We start from the raw sequence: 20,270 nt of genomic DNA, 5'->3' as shown, positions 1-20,270 counted from the left end.
TTATTTTTTAATTTCCAAATACCTATTCAGTGGAAATTTCTCTGTAGAGGAATGCACATTTCATAATGGACAAGTCTTTGTTAGTGAGCTTGTCAGAGCCATCAGGCTAGAAGTAAGCAGAAGGCAGGAATTGTGACTTCATCTTAAATCACTAGGACCTAGCAAGTATCCCTTCATGTAGCGAGTACTTAATAAATGCTTATTGGAAGAGTGAAAGGATGACTGCAATGATATACACTTTGCACACAAACACATTTATAGGTATGGTCATACCAAAATGTCATGGGTTGAATTGTGTCCCCCAAAATATCTGTCAACTTGGGTAGTTCACGATTCCCAGTATTGTATGATTATCTTCCATTTTTGTCCTGTGATGTGATTTCCCTATGTGTTGTAAGTCCTATCACTATGACATAATGAGAGGGATTAATGGTAGTTATACTGATGGCACCATATTGATGAGATCTACAAGATTCGATAGAGTCTTAGGTGAGTCTCTTTTGAGATACAAAAGAGAGAAGTGAGCAGAGAGACATGGGGACCTCATACCACCAAGAAAGCAGGACCGGGAGCAGAGCATGTACTTTGTTCCTGAGGTTCCTGTGCTGAGATGTTCCCAGACCAAGGGAAGACTGATGACCAGGACCTTCCTCCAGAGCTGGCAGAGAGAGAAAACCTTCCCCTGGAGCTGATGCTTTAAATTTGGTCTTGTAACCTACGAGACTGTGAGAGAATTAATTTCTCTTTGTTAAAGCCATCCACTTGTAATATTTATGTTATAGCAGTACTAGATGACTAAGACACAAACTAATATAGTCTGGATGGGACTGTCACTTTCTTTCCCCAACCTTCAAATGTCCCTCACCCTCAAGGCTGCATATCACCCTGTGGGGATATTTTTTCCTTGTCAAGGTAGATATTTGTTTTAACTTTATTTCAGAAGGTACTTTTGAGTTGGAAGAAGACAAAGCTTTCTGAGATTTGTCATGATGATAGTGACAACCTATTGATCATGGAAGTGAAGAAAGCTTTGATTAGCACATTTTGGCAGTTTGTCTTTTTGGATTTAGGGTTTTGAGTTACTGTGAATTGATTTTGTTCGCTGCCTATCGTCAGATCATCCTGCTGTACAAATATATTATTGTTAGATGTATTTTATCACAATTGATATAGTGATGTTGATTTAGATGGTGGTAGCAGACATGGGCACCAGCTGTCAGTTCACAAAGGCTTGTGGTTATTAATTGCATTTAAGAATCTTCCATTTTTATGTGATGATTGAAAAACTAATGGCAGGTCAGAAATTAAAGCAAATGCTATGCTATTTAAATCCTAGTATCTGATCATTCTGCTTTGGTTCATCTTCAAACCAGTGGATAAAATCAGTTTTCTCATGTTGCATTTTAAAGTACAGCTTAATTGAACAGTAACGTTGTAAACACAGTTTGCCATGTTCATGATACCAATTACTTAGAACATTTTTTGCTGTGTTTTGTTTCTAATTTTGAGTTTTGTGGTAGAATTTTCAATCCTTAATCAACTTTTCTCATTATGAGCATCGTTCCTGTGTTTTGTTTAGTCAAAGACTACTTTAGAAAAAGTTAGGGTGACTTGTTATATTACTGTGTAGCAATTTCAAACATAGTTTATTAAGCAGGGGTTATAAGATGCAAATTGTATAACATGCTTCTTCTTATGCTTCTCATTTGCTCTTTGGCATTTCTATTTTACTTGATAAAAGATTAGTGGTACATGTATTACTTAGTTTTACTAATGACAATTTTGAGATAACACAGGTATGTATAAACATGTTTTCATATAAGGACACTATCATGACATGGAAACGTATATAGAAAGGATTAAATTATATAGACTAACTTGAGGACAGTCAGTTGTGAATTTATGAAACCATTTCAAGACCAGAATAAAAACAGGGTTAAATTCAGCAAATACAAAACTCCAAGAGGCCCAGCTTCTGGCCTGGACTCTGCCCCTAGTTGGCTGAGTGACCTTGACTAAGCCATTTAAGTAGATCCTTGTCTTGTGTCTGAAACTGAGGAGTTGGCCTTCACCAATGAGCTCACATTCTGTCTTTAAAGTGTATGTAATGGTTTAGATAGTGAAATAGATCAGAGTGACTTGTGATTATTTTAGCAATTCTTTCCATAATGTGCTAGAAACCAGATTTTCCTTCTCCAAAGCAGATTGGAACTCTTTTCATGCTTATACTATTAATCTGCCATAAAAGTAGTATGAAAGCAAACAAATCATCCCCACCGGAATGACTCCTTAGTAGGTATTTAACATTAGGAAATTTGGAGGGGGACATTTGTTATTTCTTTATGCTAGTTGTCTTTTTCATAATTCAAATGCAGTATTAGTTCTCAAGGAGTGGCTGATTAGTGTTTTTTTGGACATTTCCCTTCACCTTAAAGGACATCTTTAAAACTTCTCTCAGGATCTATCCTATGAAGAGGGGCTTAGATTTTACGTGTGGTTCAGAAGACCACATCAAAGACCGAGTAGTTCATGAAAAGCTTTCTAACAATTAGTTGATGTTGTTGTCAGTTGCCAGTTGAATCTGTCCTGACTCAGGATGACCCCATGTGTGCAGAGTAGAGCTGCTCCGTGGGGTTTCCAAGGCTGTGGCCTTTTTAGAAGCAGATCGCCAGGCCTGTCTTCTGAGATGCCTCTTGGATCAGTTCAAACCACCCCCTTTTCAGCAAGTGGTTGAGTACTTTATCATCTGCGCAATTCAGGGACTTCTGTAGCAATTAGAGCTGTCTCAAATTGAAATCGGCTTCCCAGGGAGGCAGAGGGTTTTCTGTCCTAGAGGTCACGCCTGGATTAAGCATCTGATAAGAGTTAGGCTGGATGAGGTCCTCCGAGTTATTCTTAAAATCTGGAATGGGGACATTAGCCACCCCCCTTACTTTGCATTTCCTTGCATAGTATCTTAATCAATCTGAGAAAATTTAGGGGTCTTCTATATTTGCATGTTGAGATGTTGATTCAGCTTGCTCTATCCAGCTACCTCTTTCATTCAGGATTAGATGCTAGCATTTCTTATGATCATATTACCTCTACTGTCCCGTCTAGATGGTGGTCATGCCATCGTTTCTGGCTTTTCTCATGAAATTAAAAGGCATTAGAAGTCACATTTTAAATACCAAATACTATATCAGGCTACTGAAATTTCATTGGCTTTTGATTTGTGGTCGCGATTGGAAAATAGAGATCCTGATCAATAGAAACATTTATTGGCTAAAAATATCAAATAAATCAGCAACACACTTTTTGTAGAGAGCCTTGTCTTACACCTGTGGGATTACTGAGATTTGGGGTTTATACAAAAGAGAATTTATTTGGTACTGATTTGCTTTACAAACTAATTTATGACAGGCTTTATTTAATAGTATGTTTTTGATATAATACCTTTCAGAAGCACAGTTATTATACAGTGAAATTTACATGTTCATCCATTTCTTTCTTATTTTACAAAAGTATTAAGTGAAACGACGTTCAGTATAGATCCTTTAGATGCCATTTTTCTCTTAAGCTTAGCACAGCACTGTTTAATGTTTCCAAGTTTATGGCTTTTCATTGCATTCGAGCCCAGGACAGTAATCACCTTTTTATGGAAAGTGACCGTTGCTCCATTTAACAGGTTCTGGGAAAGGTCTCGTTTGTGGAGTATGCCCTATTGCAGCTTGATAATCTTTCTGGCTACAACTATGTAAAATCACCTTACACCCTGTCCTCCTCCAAACCCAGGAAAAGGCTACAGCTGAAATAATTAAAATCCATACGCTTAATGATCTGTGCCTTCTGCATGGTGGCGCAGCACTGTCTAGAATGATGTTTAATAGCTCGTAACATTCAATACACTTAATCATCAGTTACAGACATTTGCATGCTGAACATATCTCAGTAGGGGGAATATTGCATTGGAACAGATTCAGTTGCCCACTTTGGTAAAGAACACTGGGCCTGACCAAATGAGGACACACGTTTGTCTTTGGGGCAGCTCAAGCCATTGAAGCAGGCCTATAACAAGGCCACAAGGCTATTATGGGATTTTGTTAGGTGACGAAGAAGTTTTGATTTGTTGGCGTCACATTGTCCTGGGCTGGTTTCTTAGTTCTAGCACTGTGACCAGAGCCCTGATTGTGATTCAGGGGACCTGGATGCTGGCCTGACTCTTGCAGGTCCCCCTCTACTTGGGCTTCTGTCTTTGTATGTCAATCAGGTGCGTGCTGAGCAGTGGCTGAGGAGATCCCAACCGAGTGGTAATTCTTCAGTCTAAGAATCACTTCAAGGGCAGTGGTCCCAACAGCTTTCTGTCATTTTACACCCTATTTTCTGTTTTCTTAGAGAACTCCGTGGGCAGGAGACTAGAATACCATAGGATACCATAGGACAAGATATCTTTGGTAGAAACAAGAATGAGAAAGAGCCCGTGGAGCCCACTAGCCTTGGTAGAAAGACAAAGGAACATGCAATGGTCTCATACGTATCATATTAAAGTGGTTTTTATGATTGTTAGTTTGTTTTGATATAAATAGATAAGGCTTTTGTTTGATACTCTATATTTAGGCTAAAGACTTATCTTGCTTTTTGGTAACTGAAGGATCTGAACTCTGCCAAGCACTGTTCTAGACAGCTCAGTGCTCGAAGTGAGTGTCCCCAGGAAGTAGCTTATTTTAATGCAGATTTTGATTCAGGAAGTACAGAATTTTATCATTCCTGAGCCTCAGAAAAAAATTGTGATTGCCTCCTAATTATGGATTTGAGTCATATCCACCCTGGGATATGCTCTCTCAGGTTCTTGAATGTGCCCAAAAAAGTGTTAAGACTTTGCTTTGCTTGATTTTGCTGCCTGCCTTCAAGTTGGCCCTCAACTCATGGCTACTGTGCTGTTGTGGTACATAGGGTTTCCTTGGCTTATTTTCAGAAGTAGATGGCCAGGCCTTTCTTCCTAGTTGTCTTAGTCTGGAAGCTCTGCTGAAACCTGTTCATTATCACAGCAACACAGAAGTCGCCACTGACAGACCGGTGGTCGCTGAGTTTGAGGTTAAGGTGCATTTGGCTGGGAATCTAACCCAGATCTCCGCTTAGAAGTCGAGATTCTACCATTGACCCACCACTGCCCTCCTTACCCTTCTAGAGAGCAAATGCTTATATAGGCGAAACCAATGAGAAGAAATGAAGTCACTACTTCACCAACATCTCCCTTTCCCAAACATTGTAGCTTCCAGCCTTCTTTCTAAATTCTTACGTCAAACTTAAAAAAAAAAAAAAATCAATTTTTATATCCATTGTGAAGTTCATTGTGTTCAGATTTTTTATTTATTTATATGACCTCTTTCCTAGCTTCGGTATCAATTTGATATGGATCAAAATATAGGGTGCCAGGCAGGGCTTCCTTTCTTCCTTCCAGCACTTTTTGAGTGAATACAACACTTTGTCAGACATATGCTAGGTGTTAAGAATAAAGAAATGAATATACTGCTGTAATGGCCCCTAAGGAGTCCTGGTGGCACAGTGGTTAATTGCTCAACTGCACACCGGAAGTTTGATGGTTTGAACCCACCAGCAGCTCTTTGGGAGAAAGATGCAGCAATCTGCTTCCATAAAGATTACAGCCTTGGGAATTCTATGGGGCAGTTCTACTCTGTCCTGTAGGGTTCCTATGAATTAGAATCAACTGGATGGCAGTGGGTTTTTTGGTTTATAATGGTCCATACTCTGACTAAGCTACAGCCCTGGCAAAGGGGAGAAGATTCAAGGGTATACAAGCAAAAACAGTCATGAATCAACCCTGATATGGGACAGTAGGAAGTGGTGAAGCCTGAGAATAATTGAAGAAATATCTTTGTTTCCTTTCTTCCTCCCCTCTCTCTCCTGTCTCTGGTCTCTCCCATCTCTGCCTTCCTTCCCCTCCCTTCCTCATAACCCTCTGCTCATCAAAGAAAATAGTTTTCTTGTTTTAGATTCCTGATCTAGGTCCAGACAGAGGCATATAAACAAATGATTTTAATACAGTACATAGGATGTTAAAACAAAGATATTTCTGAAGCACCACTGAGCACAGACTCTAGAGCCAGGCTGACTATGAGTGCTGGCTCCACCACTTATCTACTGTCTTACCTTAGGCAAGTAATCCTAGCTTTGGTTCTTCAGTTTCCTCAGGCATCAGTAGTGATGAGAGTACCATTATTTACTTTTTCAGTTTCTCCTGAGCATTGAATTGCTGCAGGTAAAGGTCTTTGAATAGAACTTGACACGCTATGGGTCCTAAATAAAAGAGAACTGTTCTTATGACAGACAAGAGAGCCACATGTTAAAATATTATATCCAAATACACACAAATGAATAAAATCCTGAGATGGAAGGAATCTTGATTCACTCTGTGGACACCATCCCCTTGCTGCTGGAACCACTCCAGAAGAGGATATTCCACCGTGTTTGCTAATGCAGTTAATTCAGACATCTTTGGCTGGTTCAGTTCCTGTTGGACTCATCTCATATATCAGCCCGATTTGGATGGTTCTGATCAAAGGACCGCCCACCTAGGTCTTCCAATGCAGGAGCCAAGAGCCATGGCATAATGTGACAAGTTTCCCCATGGAAACATTGTACCTTCTGGAGTGTTCGCTACCTTGGCCGTTCATTTAACGTTTCCATTTGCTTTACCTCAGATGAGGATAAATATTTTCCTGCCGTGTATAGAAAGTTAGCTAACCAGAGTAATAGGTGGCTTTCAAGCATCATGTTGCCTTAAAAATTCAACAAAATAAGCAATAAAACAGTCAGAGGATATGCTCTGAATACTGAATTATTGTTTTTAAATTCTGTTAATTGTGTTTGTACCTCCATTGGCTCTGCAAGTATGTGGCTCCATGAAAATGTTCACGATTTGGGAAGCAGAAATAGCCTGGGCATTGGGAAGCTGGGTCAGGTATTACACCTCACCAATCTTACTTTCTTCTCTAAAAACATGTTCCGTTTTCTGCATTGCTGTACAAGATCCAATTCTCAGGACCCTTGAAGATTTGGACTTCAAGGAAAATATATGTGAAAAGGGGTCTGAGGTAGGCATAGGTTATTGTGCAAAGTCAACAAAGTGTAGCTGATTGAAACTTTTTGCTGTTTTTCTCTACTTTTCCAGGAATTTTATAATAGAGAAAAATATCAAGAACATTAACCATCAGTATATGCCAGATAACTTATATAATTATATGAAGGAAAATTTGTGTAATTAGACAAAGGAGAATATGCAAGTTGTAGATATTATATATAACTGATAAGTAATGTAGGCATAGAGAGCTTTCTAGAATACAGCGAATCAGAAGTTTCCTAGTGGTCATCCCAGAATATTGGAATTGTGGGCACAATTCTTGTTTCTTTTAATTGTCTACATTTTTCAATTCCCATAAGATAATATCTACATTTTATACTAAAAATGTGAAAATGTGATAATTTATCACACAAGGTATGGTAGGTACATTGGAAATTCTCTCCCTATTTATGGGTTTGTATTTCTTAATCTGCTCTTACTCTGGTTGTTTCTCAGAACTAGCTCTGTGGTTTGCATATTTCTTAATTTTCTCTGTCACTCTAGTTCCATCCTCCATCTCCGTTACTTGATTCTATGAAACATGCCCAGCGCTTGCCATTACTGAAAAAGTGCGAAGAAAAGGCAAAGAAGTGCGCTTTCTTTCTCCTGCGATGTGGCTGGTGGGTTCGAACCACCCACTTTTCAGTTAGCAGCCAAGTGCTTAACCATTGCACCACCAGGACTCCAATGGGTAATTAATTACCCATTAATATAATATACGCTTTTTTATAGCTTTGCCTTTGATAAGGCTCTCAATATTACATCGCATTTGCCTCCTGTATAATGTTCTTTCCAGCCGCCTTGTACAGAGAGAAAATAGTTTATTCTTCCCTCACACAGAAATCTGTGGATGATTCTTTTTTAGGGGAGGATGGGGGGGGTGGAACCTGGTTGCACAGTGGTTAAGAGCTCTGCTGCTAACCAAAAGTCCGGCAGTTTGAATCCACCAGCTGTTCCTTGGTAACCCTATGGAGCAGTTCTACTCTGTCCTGTAGGGTCATTATGAGTCAGGATCGACTGGATGGCAACTAGTTTGGTTTGGTTTTTGGGTTAATGGGGGGAGGGGCAAGAGATTTATGTAAGTCTGTTGCAAAGGTCAGAAACGTGGGTTGAATATGTATCTCCCAACTGCCAGCTTCTACCTTAAAGTTCATTTAGTTCTCTAAGAGCATAAAAAAATTTAGAAAATTCACAATTTATGTTTCCCCCCAGGCTGTTTTTCTATATTAAGCTATTTGTTTGTGCTTAGGCATAAAGACTGAGCTGGCCGACAATATAAAATGCTTATTGTAAGTGATAGCCTCTTTTGAAAATCCAACAGTACAATATATTTTCTTACATACCCACATTCCCTAAGTATAAAAAAAGTATCACTGTGCGGGTTTAAATAACTCTAGCACTAACTGAGGGAATTACATTATATTCTGATCTGTCTATAAAATTGTAAGTGTTGTTTTGGTTTTCTTCTCCCGTATCTTAAAAACCAAAAACCAAATCCAGTGCCATCGAGTCAATTCCGACTCATAGTGACCCTATAGGACAGAGTAGAACTGCCCTATAGAGTTTCCAAGGAGCGCCTGGCGGATTTGAACTGCTGACCCTTTGGTTAGCAGCCATAGCACTTAAGCACTATGCCACCAGGGTTTCCCTCCTGTATCTTAGGATAACTTATACAAAGATGCACAAAGACATCCAGTGCTATCATTGACTTCATTTAAATTAGCGAGGTTTCAGTTAATAGATGAGAAATAATCATTTCTATAAATAAAATATTGAATGAATTTTTTTATCCTAGATTAAAGAATGTGTCCTATTAACTCTAATCTTGAAGTCGATTGAATCTTTTATGTCTCCGTATGCACTCTGCCGTGTGCAGGGTCTTTATGCTTTCTGCCCAACCTCCATACTGTATGATATCAGTATCATCCTAGTTAATTCTCTCCCTTTGTGAAAACCTGGGGGACCTTTGTGAAAATAAGTATCTGACTATTTTACTGTGATAGTGTTCATCATCAACTCCACCCTCCCTATGGTCTTCACATCCAGTCAGTCCCCATATCTGTTGTTTCTGCCACACAGATCTCATCAATAACCTCTTCCTCTCTGTGTAAACCAAAACCAAACCAAACCCATTGCCATTGAGTCGATTCTGACTCATAGGGACCCTATAGGACAGAGTAGAACTACACTACAGAGTTTCCAAGGAGCACCTGGTAGTTTCGAACTGCCCACCTTTTGGTTAGCAGCTGTAGCACTTAACCACTATGCCATCAGGGTTTCCCCTCTCTGTATAGCACTCTTATTTTCTGGTCTAGGTCCTCATCAGACTGACTATATTTGATCTCTCACGTCCAGCTCTCTCAGACTGAAACTACATGAATTGGTTTCTCTGTGCTAGTCATGTCCTCAACACATTTTAATTTTCATATTGTGGCCAAATTACCTTCCCTAAGTAAAAATCTATTACTGTCATTTCCCTCTTTCTAACTACTAAGTGGCCAGCCATTTGCTAAGGATATAGTCCAAATCCCTCACATGGCATTCCAGGCCCCACTGCCTCTCTTCCCCATACACTTTGCCCCTCCTCAGCATCCACTTCTGCTGAAGGGCAGTTCCCTGCACTCAGTATCCTGCTCCAGCCTGGAGCCCTGCACAGTGTTCCTGCTGCGTAGAATGCCCTTCCTGCCTGTGTATTCCCGGCCATTAGAATGGACAGCTTCCCTCAGCCCCTCACTGTGTGCGTACATTCTTAACCATACGCCTGTCGTAATGCATAATCATTGTATTATGGCTATTCATTTACACACCTATTTCCTCATTAGACTGAGATCTCCTGAGGCCAGGGGATTCTTAGTCATCTTTGTAATCCCAGAGCCTAGTACAGAATCTGATACAAGAATGTGCTTAAAAATGTTTGTTGGATTGGTTCAATTCTATCCTAAATACTCTGTATGTTAGGGATAGGTTCCTAGTAGAGGATTGGACGAATAGATCTTGGGTCTCTATTGTCTCTTCTCTGGTTAGCTTAATAGTACAAGTTAATGAGGGTAAGGTAGTAAGTTTCATTCCCGTGTGGAGCAGTTAACTTTGTACCTCACATCCAAATCCATTGATTTCCAGTCTACTCTGACTCATGTTGACCCAGATGTTTCAACGTAGAACTACACTCCACAGTGTTTTTTGTTTTGTTTTGTTTTTTTAATGTTGTGTTGTGCTTTTGGTGAAGTTTACAGAGCAAATTAGTTCCCCATTCAATACTTTATACACAGATTGTTTTGTGACATTGATTGTAATGCCTGCAATGTGTCAGCTCTCTCATCTCCACCTTCCCACCCCAGGTTCCCCGTTCCCATTAGTCCAGGTTTCCTACCCCTTCCTGCCTCCTCATCTTCTCTTTTGGGCAGGAGTTGCTCATTTGTCTCCTATACTTGATTCCTCTAAGGAGCACGTTCCTCACAGTGTTGTTTAATACTCGCTGCCATCAAGTCAATTCCAACTCTTAGTGACCCTACAGGACAGAAGAGAACTGCCCCATAGGGCTTTCAAGGCTGTAATCTTTAAGGAAGGAGACTGTCATGTCTTTCTCCCACAGGGAAGCTGTTGAGTTCCAACAGTCAACCTTTCAGTTAGCAGCTGAGCACTTTAACCACTGCACCACTGGGCTTCTTTGTTTGTTTTTATGATTGTTGTTGTTAGGTGGCATCGAGCCAGTTCTGACTCATAGAGACCCCATGTACCTCAGAACAAAACACTGCTGGGTCCTGCACAATGCTCACAATCGTTATGCTTGAGCCCATTGTTGCAGCCACTGTATCAATCCATCTCTTTGAGGGTCTTCCTCTTTTCCACTGACCCTGTACTTTACCAACCATGTTGTCCTTCAGGGACTGATCCCTCCTGACAACATGTCCAAAGTATGTAAGACACAGTCTGGCCATCTTTGCTTCTAAGGAGCATTCTGGTTTTACTTCTTCCAAGACAGATTTGTTCATTCTTTTGGCAGTCCGTGGTATACACAATATTCTTCGCCAACACCACAGTTCAAAGGCTTCAATTCTTCTTTGGTTTCCCTTATTCATTATCCAGCTATTGCATGCATACGATGCGATCGAAAATACCATGGGTTAGGTCAGGTGCACCTTAGTCTTCAAGATGACACCTTTGCTTTTCAGCACTTTAAAGAGGTCCTTTATAGCAGATTTGTCCAATGCAGTGTCTTTTGATTTCTTGACTGCTGCTTCCATGGGTATTGATTGTGGATCCAAGCAAAATGACAACTTCAGCCTTTTCTCTGTTTATCATGATGTTGCTTATTGGTCCAGTTGGAAATATTTTATAGACATGGGTAGTATTTGGCTGAAAGGTGAACTTTGAGAGTGGCTTAAATTCTGGGTTAGAAAGGCATCTGGGGGCCATAGTCTCAGGGGTTCCTCCAGCCTTGCCTAATACTTGGCTGAAAGGTAAACTTTGGGAGTGGCTTCAGTTTTAAGTTAGAAGGGTGTCTGGGAGCCCTAGTCTCGTCTCATGGGTTCCTCCAGTCTCTGGCAGACCAATAAATCTGGCCTTTTTTTGTGAATTGTTCTACTTCTCTCACTCTGTCCTGGACCCTCTATTGTGATCCCTGTCAGAGTGGTAGGTGGTGATAGCTGGACCGCCTAGTTCTTCTAGTCTCAGGCTAGTATATGCTGTGGTTCATGTGGTCCATTAGTCCTTTGGACTAATTGCTTCATTGTGTTTTTTATTTTCTTCATTCTCCTTAGCTCCAGATGGAATGAAACCAATAGTTGTAACTTAGATTGCCACATGCAAGCTTTTAAGACCCCAGACACTACTCACCAAAGTAGGATGTAGAACATTTTCTTTATGAACTGTGTTATACCAGTTGACCTAGATATCCCCGAGACCATGGTCACTAGCACTCAGCTCCAGCAACTCAGTCATGTGAGGTGTTTGGTTGTGCCTAGGAAGCTTCTATGACTGTGCCCCTTCTGTGCTCTGTTGTGTATATGAATATACATGCTGCACAGCCAAACCTGTATATGTATGTGGGGTGTGCTATACTGCCTCCTACCACTGTTCGGCATACATAGCCGAACATACCTATGTGTCTGCTTGTAAATTATCGCTTACTTTTACTGGCTGCTAACCAAAAGATCGGCAGTTCAGATGCACCAAGGACTCCTTGGAAACCCTACTGGGCAATTCTATGATGGCTATGAGTTGGAATTCACTCAACAGCAGTGGGTTTAGTTTTTTTTTTTGTATATGTTACAGTATTTATTGTAGTTGCCTTTTTTTTTTTGCATTCCCCTCTCAGTTTCTTCCTTTGTCTTGCTTAAGTTGTGCTGACTTCCCCTGCGTTGTGTGTTGCTTTTCCCTTCCCTGAAGTTACCATATGTCTACTGTCTATTTAGAGATTTTCCCTCCACCCTCTTAGCCTCCCTGATAACCATCAAGATTATTTCTTTGTGTATATAAACCTTTTCTTGAGTTTTTTAATAGTGGTCTCATACAATGTTTGTCCTTTTGTGATGACTTATTTTGCTCGGCATAATGCCCTCAAGATTCATCCATGTTGTGAGTTGTTTTGTGGATTCATCATTGTTCTTTATTGTTGCATAGTATTCCGTTGTGTGTATGTACCATAGTTTATCCATTCATCGGTCGATAGGTGCTTATGTTGTTTCTATTTTTTGCTATTGTGAATATTGCTATAATAAACATGGGTATGTATATGTCTGTTCGTGTGACAGTTCTTATTTCTCTAGGATATATTCCTAGGAGTCGGAATGCTGGAACATATGGTATATCTATTTCTAGCTTTTAAAGCAGGTGCCATATCATTTTACATAGCGGTTGCACCATCTTACATTCCCTCCAGCATGAGAGTTCCAGTCTCTCCACAACCTCACCAGAATCTGTTGTTTTTTTTTTGTTTTTTTAATCAGTGCCATTCTTGCAGGGGTGAGATGGTATCTCATCGTAGTTTTATGAGTTGGAATTGACTGGATAGCAACACGTTTGTTTGTTGTTGTTGTTGTTGTTTTTTGGAATGGCTAATAATCAAGAGCATCTTTTCATGTATTTATTGGCCTCCTGAATGTTCTCTTTGGTGAAGTGTCTGTTCATGTCCATTGCCCATTTTGTGATTGGTGTTTTCTTTTTTGTTGTTGAAGTTTTTAATGTATTTTAGGGATTAAACCTTTATCAGATATGTTGTTGCCAAAGATTTTCTCCCCTTCCATAGGCTTTTCAATGCCTGTGATCTTATGGAAGTAGTTCACCAGGTCTTCTGCAGCACCACTGGGTGGATATTGCCCTTTTGGTTCGTAGTTGAGTGCAAACTGTACCACCTGTGGACCTGTACCTCAAACTAGCTTCCTATTAAGTATCACTGGTTCAAAGGAAAATGTAGAGTGAAGATGATTAAGAGCAGTGGACTTAAATATATCCCCTGTTGATGTTAAAGGCACCTCATATTGCCCACAGCACCTGTCCATGTGTACTTATGCACTTGACTTGAAAGACCCTCTACTGTGTTGGAGGTGGCAGAAGTGCCACCTGGACAGCAAAGTTTGGCATTAAGAACAATAGCTATCTGTCCACAGGTCTTTTGGGATTGCCAGCCTCTAAGACTCCTGTCTACCTACGGACCTCTCTGTGTTTTTCTCCCAGGTGAGACGATGAGGATCGCTTCTTCGGAGTTTGCTGATGACCCGTGCTCCTCGGTGAAGCGTGGCACTATGGTGCGGGCAGCAAGGGCTTTGCTCTCAGCAGTTACACGCCTTCTTATCCTGGCAGATATGGCAGATGTCATGAGACTTTTATCACATCTGAAAATTGTACGTATATGGAACTTCTCAAAATTCGCTTTGATGTGGGTTGCAATATAGACCAAGTATATTATAGCACCGAACTTTAATGGAGGTGTTTCATTCCTGACCAGATCACTTGGTTACTCACATGTGCCATACAGCCCCTCACTTATATAAAACTCAGTTAATTGTTTTCTTTCTCCTAAAACACACAGTGTGGATTCCCCGTTACTTCTCAGAGAATGTGAAAGTGCATTCTTTTGGCTGCAAAAGGAGGGCACGGTGCACCCATGCCCTGTCTCTAGATTCAGAGCAGTCCTGACCCACGTGATAACCCAGACTTGGGCAAGCTCTTCTGGGGAGCTGGCCAAATGACCTTCCATACTCACCTTAATAAGGGTTAGATATTGAATGTATTTTGTTTCCTGTTCCAGGCTTGTTCCTCTGTAGATTCATGGAGTTTGAGTCCATATTAGCTTGGCAATAAACAGGAGCCCCATCCACACCGTGCATGGCTAATGTCAATCGTGCTGCACTAAGCTGGGCGTCTAACATACCTGAGATGGGTCTTGAGTGGGTCTTTGGGACCTACAGAGCCTCGCTGTGTATACCTTGCTTGTCGTGATTCCTTTAAACTCTTTTGTTTCCTGATATAAGTGGAGCCCTGTCCTGGTCACAAAATTTGCTGGACCGGGGACCAAGGCAAATCGTGACAGCTAAGTTTTTCTCTTTTCCTCAAGAAAATTTTATCAAGAAGTTTCCTAAATCATAAATGTTGACTGGTATCTGGTTGCAACCAGGATACTTAAGCCCTTTGAACTGAGATGATATAAGTTAATTGACAAGGAATATGGCCTCTGCCTAGAGATTCCCAATTTCTTGCCTTCAGTGGATTAGGTCCAGGGTGATTGGCACCAACCATGAACTGATCTCAGGGTCGTCAGGTGATGTGACCTGGCCTTTCCTCTTGGGGAAACAACCTATTACTGGCTTGGATTCCCTAGCCCTTTCTATCCCTGGCTTATCACTTTTTCTATCAGCCAACCCTCAAAATCTGAGTTTTCTTTGTTAGGGAACGGAAGCAGATTATGATGAGGGAACGGATGAGATAGGAAATGAATAATGAGAGCCTACTCTTATCTCATCTTTGGCCTCCTATTTGGTCAGTTGTGAGATCATCAAGAAATTTCCTAAATCATGAATATTCTCTGTGTTAGGGAACGGAAGCAGATTATGATGAGGGAACGGATGAGATAGGAAACGAATAATGAGAGCCTACTCTTATCTCATCTTTGGCCTCCTATTTGGTCAGTTGTGAGATCATCGAGAAATTTCCTAAATCATAAATATTCTCTGTCAAAAAATCGTGGACAGGCTCTATTACCTGAGATAGCCTCAGTAAAGGAGCTGAGATTACGAAGTTGTGTATAAACTCCTCAGTATCATTAAAGGCCTCAAATTCCAGCACGTCAGCCTGAGCTTTGTGTTTATAACCCACAGAGTGAAGTAGAGAGCCCTGCATGGTTTTCCTGCAGATCCCCAAGGAGCCAAGGAACTGAAGCAGAACCTATTTAAGAGTTTTTTTTTTTTTTTTTTTCTCAGACACCTTCCTAGTGAGAGTTGGCCCTCAGGAGCCAGTAAAGTCTCTTGCAAACTGAATGAGCCGAGAAATGTGGGGAGAGACTGTACCTATTTCAGAGGCCATTGACAGGCAGTATGGTATTATGATTAACCATTTGGCCACTGGAATCAGACTAACTGGCTTTAATCTAGAGTTGGTGTCCACTTGCCAGCCCTGTAATAACTCACTCCATAACCTTCTTCAGTGTCAGATACCTCATCTGTTAACATGGGGCTAATGAAAGTATAGAAGTCCTTGCGTGGTGCAAATACTTAACACCCTTGGCTGCTAACAGAAAAGTTAAAGGTTTATCTACCCAGAGGTGCCTCAGAAGAAAGGTGATCTACTTCTAAAAACTCAGCCATTGAAAGCCCTAAGGCTCACGGTTCTACTCTGACACACATGGGGTCACCATGAGTGGGAGTCAATATGATGGCCGCTGGTCTGGTTTAATGACAGCACATCCCTTGTAGTTGTGGGAGGGTTTAAATGGGGGCAGTTCCTGTGGAGCACTGATCACTGAGTCTGGAGTAAGGTGAGGTGTGGTGAGGAGCAACTCTGCAGCAGTGGTGAGAACATTGACCACCTCCATGCTGCTGGACTGTCTGTGGTTTCTCAGGCCCTACCTCTGTTTTGCACATCTTTTAGGCTACAAATAGCATCTTCCTCTTAGGTGTGTTGGAGGAAAGGTTTTCTTTTCCCTTAGAGGTACTCAGTCTTCAGAAGTAACGTTTTAAGAAAGGTCTTTCTCCAGATTGACTGTCTTCCTTTACTCAAGGGAAAGAGAGATAGGACTGAGCCTAAGAAATTGACTTTCCATCCCATCAGGGACTACTGGCGAGTGATGACAGGCTAACTATTCCCCAAACGGCCGGCGTGCTGAGAATGCTGGTTGCATCTGGGCCTGTACTGCAGTATGTGGCACCAGTCCCTGCCTGTAACCCTGCCTCCATGCCCACCTGTTTTGACCAGTGCTTTTGGCTGATAATATCACTGCATGTTGCAATGTGAAGTCAGTTGTATTCTCTCTGACAAAGCAGATTAAGAAAAGTTGGACAAAAGAAAAAAAAAAGGATTTAGCACAAAATCATGGAAAGGTCAGCATAGCAATATTAAGTAGTCCTGTCAGATGTCAGTAGTAAAATTAAAAATGATCGTAGACTAAGTAACACATTTGTTCTACTTAGAGCGCATCCGCCCTAGCACACAGCAGTGGTAGAATGTTGCTCTCTTGTGGACCAAGTGCAAAACTACAGTTTCCTGGTGCCATCTCTGAATTCTTCAGTTTGTGACCAGTGTAATGCTTTGGATTCAGGTCGGCCAGGGCCTTACACCCTAGGCTATTGTCTCCCGCCTCCCCCAATTCAGGACAATGTGTCAACAATTCATTACAGATGAAACCCCAAAACCAAATCTTTTGCTGCCTTCAAGTCTGACTCGTAGTGACCCTTTAGGACACAGTGGAACTGCCCCATAGGGTTTTCAAGGCTGTAAATCGTAATGGAAGCTGACTGCCACATCTTTCTCCCAAGGAGCAGCTGGTAGGTTTGAGCAGCAGAGTGCTTCACCACTGTGCCACCAGGGCTCCTTATGGTACATAGTCCTACTTAGTGGCATCATTGTTCTCTTCCACAGAAGCACATTCTCTCACAAACCATAAAGTGCTGTCCTCAGGCATCTATTTATTTGTTTTTAACTAAGGTTGAAGAGAATATTTTTATATGTGTTGACAGAGTGGATTAGAAATTAATTACCTATCTTCTCAAGGCTTCTTCCAAACAATGAGCTTCTTTATTTGTCTTATGGGTAACAAAACACAGATGAGAAAAAGAATCACAGGTACTTCCTCATTAAAAAAAAAAAAAAAAAAGTAAAGTAGTGACTCCTATTTTCTGATTGTTTAGATTAAGAAATGCCCTGTAGCTTCCTGCCATGGTAACCAGTACATTAACTATTTTATCTTTAAGCATTATGCATAATATTTAACTTTTTATCTTTTAGGCCATATGCCATTTTTTTTACTGGTGTTCTTTCCAGATATTGATTTTTTTTTTTCTCATCTCTGAGTAACTTACAGGAATATAGAGGAGTTGCCTGCTTATCAGAAACTTATGTTCATCTTTTTCCATCAATAATTCATCAAGTGGATAAAGGATATTTTTGTAAAACATGCACCTTCATCCTTTGCCCCACACTGGCGTTCTTAATTGTTAGCAAATTGAGTACTCGTGACCAGCTGTATGTAGTTCAGCCTCTAAAACTGAGTGAAGACTTGGGAGTTGTGCAGGGGCCGAGTTGTTTGGCTGTGTCTAGGTCTTTGCATTCTGCTACCTTAAAATTATATCTGGAAGCTTCAGTTTATAGCTGCCCCTATTTCAGTATTTTTATTCAAATAACACACGCATTCTAAGGTTGTCAATGGCATCTTCCTTACCCTCCCCCCAGGTATTTTTGTAAATGCCACATTTTTTTTTCTTGTTTGTATAAAAAAAATTAGCATAGCACACTTATGAAAATAAGTGTTGGGGAGAGGGTAAGGTTGGCAAACAAATGTAGACCTGCCCATTTTTTGCGTAAAAATACAGTTCGCTACTTTGTTCTAGCATGCGGGTGTTTGTGTGTGCTTTTATGTAGATCTCTTTGTTGAGTATATTATGGTAAGGATTCTCAAGACTGTAAATGGTTTTAGCTGCTGTTATTTCAGATTCAGGAGCTTAATGATGGCATGGTGAGTGACATACAGCTCCAGAGCGGAAGTAGGACCCGAATGGAGCTGTGATGTTCCCCAGCAAAGCTACAGTAATCATTTGCACATCAAACATCATTAAAAAAACACTGGATTATAATCACTTTTATTGTTGAAGTTGCTCATAAGTGATTCCCTAGCCAGAGACCTGGTATACCCTGCAATCAGTTGTCATTGTCAGTGAGTTAAGTTGATATGTGGCACTTCAGTGTTTTCAAGGAATCATGCATTTCAATCAGTGATACTGAAGGGAGATATTTATTTCCCGTATCCTCTAAACTAATGTAATCAGATTATATTGTCAATTTGTAGCATTAGTGATGACATTACAGGTAAAGTCATCTAGACGTGTGTGTGTGTGTGTGTGTGTGTGCGCGCGTCAGAGAAACAATCACCTTTTTTTCTGTCCTCAGGCTAGGTCCTGGAATAATGATTGTCCTCGATGGTCTCAGAATTTCTAACAAGAGGAATAGCAAATGAGAAAACAACAGCCTCTTAGCCGGCTTCACAGGGAAGTCAGATTTTTCTAAGGGTCTATCAGAAGTCTCAGCTGGTGTTGTTGTTTGAGAGCATGGATGAGACAGAGTCATCTTAATATTACATATGCCTTTTGTAACTTCAGCACCAACTAAGCTTGTATGTCCTCAGTAACTTGTTATCATACCTCAGTAGTCAGCTGTTTAATTCTGCATCCCCCCTTTATCTCCTGTGTTAGAATAACAGTAGCCGATTTTACCTGAAATAGTTTACCTCTGATTATAAATGTAAAAATTACTGTCTAGGTTCTTGGCATGTATTTTCTGTCAGAGCTCTTAAGGCACTAACTTCAGGCAGCTGGATTGTTTGGAATTTATTTATCCTTTTTCAATAAATACTTATTGGATACCTACTATATGCAAGGCACTGTGCCAAGATATATAACTTCAAAGATGAATAGGCCATGACTCCTGCCTTCTATACATTAGAGTCTAGTGGGGAAGATATTAAGAAACAGTGTACATATAAAATTTTGTATGAGAGATTAACTTGAGCGGTGAACTTTCACCTAAAGTACAATTAAAAAAAAAAAGAAAGTGTAATGCTTGCTGAGAAAGTTTGCATCTTGTTATGGTCTCACCTGAAAGGGATATATAACAATTAATATTTTTTTTTTGTTGTTGTTGTAAATAGTAGAAAACCCAACTCAACCATCCTTACCAAAAAAAAAAAAAAAAAGTACATTATCTTACTCAACTCAAGTCCAAAGGCAACTAGCTTCAGGAAAGGCAGGATCAAGATTCAAACAATTTGACCAGGATCAGGTTCCTATCTCCTTTTCCTCATTGAGGGCTCTGTTCTCTGTAGGCGCTTCTCTCATGTTCTTCAGATGGTTGCTAGCCTCTCTCAAGGTTAAACAAAAGACAGAAAAAAAGATAGCAAGATGAAGTCCTCTTCCCTAATGGCTCAAACAAAAATTCCAAAATTTTCTTAGCCCTGATTGACCTCTCAATCTTGTGCATATCTCTAAATTAATTATTCAGAGGAAGAAATGAAATATGGTGATTTTTTTAATTGGGCAGCACTATTCTCCTCTAACCCTATCCTACCCCCAGCTAGGAATGGAAACAACTCAACACAAATAGTATTGTTGGTTAATTCGGGCTAATATAAGAACAGATGATAGACTTGGGAAGGGGATGTCTGAGGACTGGATCTCATTGGACTGAATGAGATTTGCCTTTTCATGAACCAATCCCTGGGCCCAGATTAAACAGGCCTGGGTCCCAAGTCCAAGCCTGAAGCTGGGAGTGAAGGTAAGAGTTGGGGGGCAATTGGAAAGAGATTGAATCCATTAAAAGAGTTGAGGGATGTATCATTTCGGGTCCAATAAGGAAGGAGAAACCACACAGTAATTGGAACAAGGTAAGTTTAATATTATTAACTCTAATAGCAGGTTGGAATAAGAAGGGATGGGCTCGTACGAAAACA

General features: G+C 40.6%; 1 protein-coding gene across 1 annotated transcript in view; it reads left to right on the top strand.

Annotated features, from left to right (window-relative positions):
• CTNNA2 (catenin alpha 2) overlaps positions 1 to 20,270 on the top strand; it is a 1,322,153-nt gene that overhangs the window by 371,188 nt on the left and 930,695 nt on the right. Inside the window, exon 4 of the mRNA XM_049856958.1 lies at positions 13,796 to 13,962. Coding sequence (XP_049712915.1) covers positions 13,796 to 13,962 — 167 coding nt within the window. The remainder of the gene's footprint in view (positions 1 to 13,795; positions 13,963 to 20,270) is intronic.

This window comes from Elephas maximus, chromosome 17 (assembly GCF_024166365.1).
Source record: "Elephas maximus indicus isolate mEleMax1 chromosome 17, mEleMax1 primary haplotype, whole genome shotgun sequence".
Taxonomy (NCBI): domain Eukaryota; kingdom Metazoa; phylum Chordata; class Mammalia; order Proboscidea; family Elephantidae; genus Elephas; species Elephas maximus.
Note: the sequence above shows the minus strand (reverse complement) of the source record. Positions and strands in the feature narration are given on the sequence as shown.